We start from the raw sequence: 6,000 nt of genomic DNA, 5'->3' as shown, positions 1-6,000 counted from the left end.
CTCAGCTGCCATGCCAAATGACGGCTAAATGTGTCTTTAAAGATCTTTGAAAAACAATGCTTTTATACGGGAGATTAATATTTGAGTTTTGTGAAATTTCTTCATTACCCTAAACCACACAGACCCAGGCACATGGACTCCCTGAAGTCTGATGAATGCCAGGACCCAAGTGTGGATTGAAAACCACCAGCCCACACTTAGAAAGCCAGGGTCACACTACATTAGTATGAGTTCAGTGCCATATGGCAAATGCCCTCATTTATTAAACATGCTGCTTTTGAACTTACTGCTAATAGGGTATAATTATAAAATGGGCATAGAGAAAGAAACAGAATTAGTTAAAATTTTTATAGCTTGATTTCTACCACGTATAATGTATATTTTCTTAAAAAATGAAAAAACGAGATTTTTCCCATTAATTAACAGAAGGTAGAAATTTAGAGAACTTTAGACATATTGCAAATAATTCTCCATCGGCGAATATTTATTCTAAACAAGGTTTAGATCATACATTTTTTGTTTACCTAATGAAAATTACAGCGTTAAGAGGTACATTTTCTAAATTGGCTATTTTTCTCAGAGAGGAGCATTAACTACATCGATTCAATCAGTTTAAAACTATATACGTAAAAAAAAAAAAAGAACTATATACGTATTTACCTGATATTAATAAAATAACAGGAACAGGAAATAATGTCCATCCCCTTCCTTTAGTATAGGTAGTAGTTAGTGCTCCATTTCATGGCAAAAAGTTTTACCTGCAGATAAGAATATAGGGATTCTTTCCTTGACCCCCAGTAATGACCAGATGGGGAGTGGAATAGCCACACAAGCAGTCCCTTGGGTGACTCAAAGGAAGAGGTTCTGGAGAGAGCTTATAAAGATGGAGTTCAGTACCTTCCCCGAAGACCACCGCTGAGGTACGGAGCAGCAGGAAGCCCCCTGACCCAGCAGCTGCTGCTAAGCACAGCCTTCCTTTTCCTTCCCGGCCATCCTGTCCAAGGCTGAACTCCAAGTCAGGAAATTTTTCTCAGCAAGGTAATGATCTGATCCAAAATAATCAGCACTTAGCTGTGACCAGCCAATGGGCTTAATCCTTCCAGGAAGTGTTACAAAACACCCTAAAGAAACCTCCAATTCATGATGTGAAAGCGTGTGTGTGTGTGTTTGTGTGTATGTTTATAAGGGGTTGGTGAAGAAGTCACTAGGGGCTCTTCAACGAGCCCCCAAAGCCTCCTCCCTGTTTGCTCACATCTCCACCTGAAAGTAAAATTAGCCACATATACCTGCCTCTCATTTTCCCTGAAATAACTTTGCACAGTAATTTCGGGGACATTCTTATTTTTAAAATATCTGGTCCTGTTTGGCTCCATCCACTCTGAAACCAACCTTTACTTGCATCTTTGGATCTTCCATTTCAGATGAGAAAGCCATACAGTCCAGCATAATCTACTCTTGAAATATGTAAAAACATGTCCCATCAGAGAACTGGAATCCTGTTGAGTTATAGCTTATAAATTCCCACAACCCAAAGAAGCATATGTAGGTAACATTAAAATGATGACTGCTCCCTTGAGGCATTTTATATTATACTTGAAACATTATTTTAACCAACCTTCCAGGCTTCAAAAGGACAGAGGGTTAGTAGGTCAATGATTTGCTTATGTTTCAGACAAGAAAAGGTATCAGACTACGTCTCATTTCTACTCACCTTCAACAAGGTCTGACTTACCAGCCCTAGGTTTACGGTACTGATAGCAAATCCAAGTACTTCCTCTTCCGTATCCAGGGTGCATGCTGCTCCCCCAGCATCCCAAGCTAGAATCCTGAGCACGTCCCCGAATGGAGCAGCTGACATTGTATGCCCAATCCCTAACTAATGACTGTGGCCAGGAAAATGGTTATTTTGATTGGCCTACACCAATCAGGGTGCATGTCTGAAGCTGGGGATTAAGTCATTTCCCAAGAAGGACACGTTATATGGAGGATAGGTAGATACTAGTAGGAAAACTGGAGAAAGGGAAGAATGAATACTGGTTGTTCACTACATAGACATCTGGCCTGAAAGACAACAGCAAGCCCAGGGCTATATCTACTGAAAATTACTGTTGGGATTACTAATAAGGAAATAGTTTCCAGATTACAAACTAACAAACAACAACAAAATTCCAAGGCCAGTATGTTTCTTTTATTATTATTATTTTTGTTTGACTTAAGATGGTTGAATGATTTCATTTTCATTTATAAGCATTACAATAATTCCCATGCAAAAACCAAGACCGTATATGCCTAATTTCAATCGGCCAAAATCCAACCCGTGAGACTGGACATTCAGGATCAAAATCAAAATGTTGCTTGACCTTTCCAATACTAGACATCACGGTCATCCTTTGAGAGATCGGCAGGCCCCTGACCTCCCAAACACTACAGTTTGCCACGAGTTCATACCAAAACAGGGAGCCAATCGATGCCTTGCAGCACCTAAACCTGGCAAGTAATTTCATTCATGAAGACAGGACACCTCTACACCAAGGCTGCCACCCACAGTTATCTCCTGGTTCCTGCTCTATAGAAAAATCTGCTTTTGAACAAGCATGGTATCTTCTATGTGGGGACTGATATTAATTTTTCCTTCCAGTTTTCCTCAAAACTCTCAGTAGAAGCAAAGAGACTTTACAAAAAAGCTTACCTCTATAATGTCAAAAGAAATACAGTTGACCCATGAATAATGCAGGGGTCAGCGGCACCGACCCCTGTGAGGTTGAATATCCACATATAACTTTACAGTTGACCTTCTATTCACGATTCCAAATCCATATATTCAACTAACACATTTAGTGGAAGAAATCCGTGTATAAGTGAACCCACGCAGTTTAAACCCGTGTTGTTCAAGGATCAACTGTACATACAAAGACAACTACTGTATCAAGCATGTACTTTCCCCAGCTTCAGATAAAGTCACTTAGCAGATATAAAGCTTTAAAAATTTCTCAGTAAGATAGGAACCAGGAATATCAAGGAGGGCAAAACAGGACCCCACAATTAAAGAACTAAACAAATACAAAGAATCATTCTGTTGATGAAGACAAATGGGCTAAATGAAGAAATGACAGCATTTCAACAGTGGATGTCAATTTATATTGAAATACACGCATTGGAACTCCGACAATGGCAAAAATCTCATTAGTGCAAATAACAATTATAATGGTATATTCTTTAATAGGATTTAAATAAGGCTTCAAATAATTACACACACTAAAACTACCATTTGGAAACCTTAATTCTATCTGGAAAGTTGTCAAAGACACCCTTCCAAACCATCCAAAGTTCTGATTTAAGGACAATTACATTCAATGAAGTTGCTCCAAACACAATTTATAGCATTACCACTTTCAAAGTCTACATTGTTTGGCAGAGAGGGAGAAAATACCCCGGCCACTGGTCGAAAGAAATAAATCCAACTAACGTACCAGGTAGTTCCCAGGTTCAGATGATTTTCAAATATCTGTGGTGATGAACGCTCATTAAAAAAAATAAAGACAAAAAAAGGAAAACAAAAAAATAAGAGAATCCTGAAGCATGAGAAAGAGATTTGTTTCCCCACTCCCATGAACAAAAGTATGAAAGCACAAAGTATGAAACGGAAAAAAGTGAGAGAATTCATGGGTATTTTCATCTATGGCTCAAGTTCTCCTTAAAAAAAACAAAAACCAAACACCAAAACAATGTGTAATAACTACAAAAAGTAAACAACAAAATCAGAGGCAGAATATGAAATAGTAATATACTGTTTCAGAGCCTGCACCATCCTGCAGAACCAGGAAACTTAAAATGTGTTCTTAACAGATCCAACCTAGGCTGGATATGTAAAAAACAGAAAGACGGCATCACAAACCACACTACATATTATGAGAGTTTTAGAACCAGAGGGGAAAAAAAGGCAGCAAAAACGCTCAGAAAAATTTATCATCAATTCTGAAATGGGGCCTTGTCACATCATCAGGGTTAATGAAGACGGAGATCGACTTCCCCGGGTTCTCAGTCACTAGTTGCTGTAGTTTTTTGGCCAGACGGTCATCGGGCTGGTTGGGGTCTCCTCCGTCGGACTGCGGGGAGGGGATGGTAGTGGTGCTCCCTCGTCTCTGGAGCTCCAGTGTCAGCCGGTTGGCTGCCTTGACGTGCTCGATGGCGGTGCGCAAGTGCTCCGCCGGGTCTGAGCGGACGGAGGAGAGCTTCCGCGCGTGGAGCATGACCGTCTCCTCGGACAGGTGCTCCAGCATGTTGCACTGCGGGATGAAGTAATTGGGACACATCTTGTTGACCAGACAGTGTTGCAGGTCATCAATGAGGCCCAGCAAAAAGTGGGCTGCATAGTCTTCTTGGGCCAAATAGTTGGCAGGAAGTCTGTCGCAGGCCCAGAGCATCATGCTCCGCAGGTGATAGGGGCTGATAGCCTTGGGCCGGGACAGGAGTTTAATGATGATGGCTTTGCAGGCCTGGTAGGCCTGCATGAGGCTGCTGGAGATGCACTTCTTCAACTGCACCTCACTCCTGGCAAAGGACAGCCGCCACTCATTGTCCTTCTTTCCCTTGTAGGAGCAAGCAGGCACCAGGTAAAACCCACTGATGACTTCTTCCTCGGTGATCTTCCCATCCCAAAAGTGGTTCTCCATTAGCCAGCTCTGGGCCACTGCCGGCCAACCCTTGAAAGAGACCACTGGGACGATATCGTACAACATGCGACTGCTCCCCACACCCAGAATGATGGAGATGATGGTCCCATTCTTTTCTACCTTTTCCACCTTTGGCATCCCTCGCTGGGGTTTCTTCTGTATCTCTGACAGGACGATGCTGATGGAGTCATAGAACCAGTCAGCCACTTTGGTTGGGGAGAAGAAGTAGTTGGTGGCACCATTGATGTGATCGACGATGGTGCAACAGTCTTTCCACTTACTGATCGTCCCCTCGTCAAAGAGCCGAAGGCTCAGCCAGGAGTGGCACAAGGCTGAATGGCGCATATCCAGCGTCACAGGCTGATTACGGTCGTGAAGCTTCAGGGCTGGCACCAGAAGAGTGAAGTCCATATCATAGTCGGTCCCTCGGGCATAGACATTAAGCTCATCTAAGTCCAGGTCTACCACGCCTTCCCGGACTCCTCCGGAAAGCAACAGATACTCATTGGCCACTGGAAGTTTTTGGTCCAGCTTTTGCACCATTCCTAAAAACAGAAGGAGAAAACACTGTTACAGGAAGCACAGATACAAGAGTCTTATGCATCAATCGAGAATGTGCTGAGCTTCTAAGAGCCACTATTCGTTATCAATACAAAACCAGATCTTAGGCTGCTGCACGGACCCAGCCAACAGTACGTTGTTCATTTTCATCGGTGCTAGAATCCATCCTTTTCCAAATGGGAGAATTATGCAGATTCTTCTCTCATGGTGAAAGCAGTATCATTTTCAATCATAAACCAGGGCTCCTCTTCCCCCAGTCATCACCTCGGTTAATGGCACTGCCATCCACTCAGTCACCCAGGCTGAAAAACCTTAGTAAGTTTCAAGTCTTACTTGCCTTTCTACTGCCAAATCTTATCTATATAGCCTCTGCGACATTTCTTGTTCCTTCCCTGTTCTCCATCTCTGCTGCCATCATACAACGCCTGGCTCTTCCATCTCTTGCCAAAGCCGTCTCTCTCCCTCACATCCTCACCCTGCTTAACTTTCCTCTGTTCTGATGATTCTCAATGTGGGCTGTGGACACTGAAAGTAAGACACTTTCAGAGGACAGTGAGGTCATGACTCCTTTCATAATGCTAATACATTATTTGCCTTTTTCACTGTGTTGACACTTGAGCTGACCTTTAATGGTACAAAAGTAAAGAAGGGAAAAATTGCTGGTGCCTTAGCATTAGTCAAGACAGTGGCACCAACTGTACTAACAGTCATTTGATTCTTTTTTTTTTTGCGGTACGCGGGCCTCTCACTGTTGTGGCCTCTCCCG

General features: G+C 42.6%; 1 protein-coding gene across 2 annotated transcripts in view; it reads right to left on the bottom strand.

Moving 5' to 3' along the window:
* Nucleotides 1-2,166: 2,166 nt before the first annotated feature.
* MB21D2 (Mab-21 domain containing 2) overlaps nucleotides 2,167-6,000 on the bottom strand; it is a 105,268-nt gene continuing 101,434 nt past the window's right edge. For both annotated transcript variants that reach the window (XM_030860616.2, XM_030860631.2), the window contains exon 2: nucleotides 2,167-5,218. In XM_030860616.2, the coding sequence (XP_030716476.1) occupies nucleotides 3,954-5,218 (1,265 nt within the window). In that variant the 3' untranslated portion in view covers nucleotides 2,167-3,953. The remainder of the gene's footprint in view (nucleotides 5,219-6,000) is intronic.

The sequence above is a fragment of the Globicephala melas genome, chromosome 4 (assembly GCF_963455315.2).
Source record: "Globicephala melas chromosome 4, mGloMel1.2, whole genome shotgun sequence".
NCBI lineage: Eukaryota > Metazoa > Chordata > Mammalia > Artiodactyla > Delphinidae > Globicephala > Globicephala melas.
Note: the sequence above shows the minus strand (reverse complement) of the source record. Positions and strands in the feature narration are given on the sequence as shown.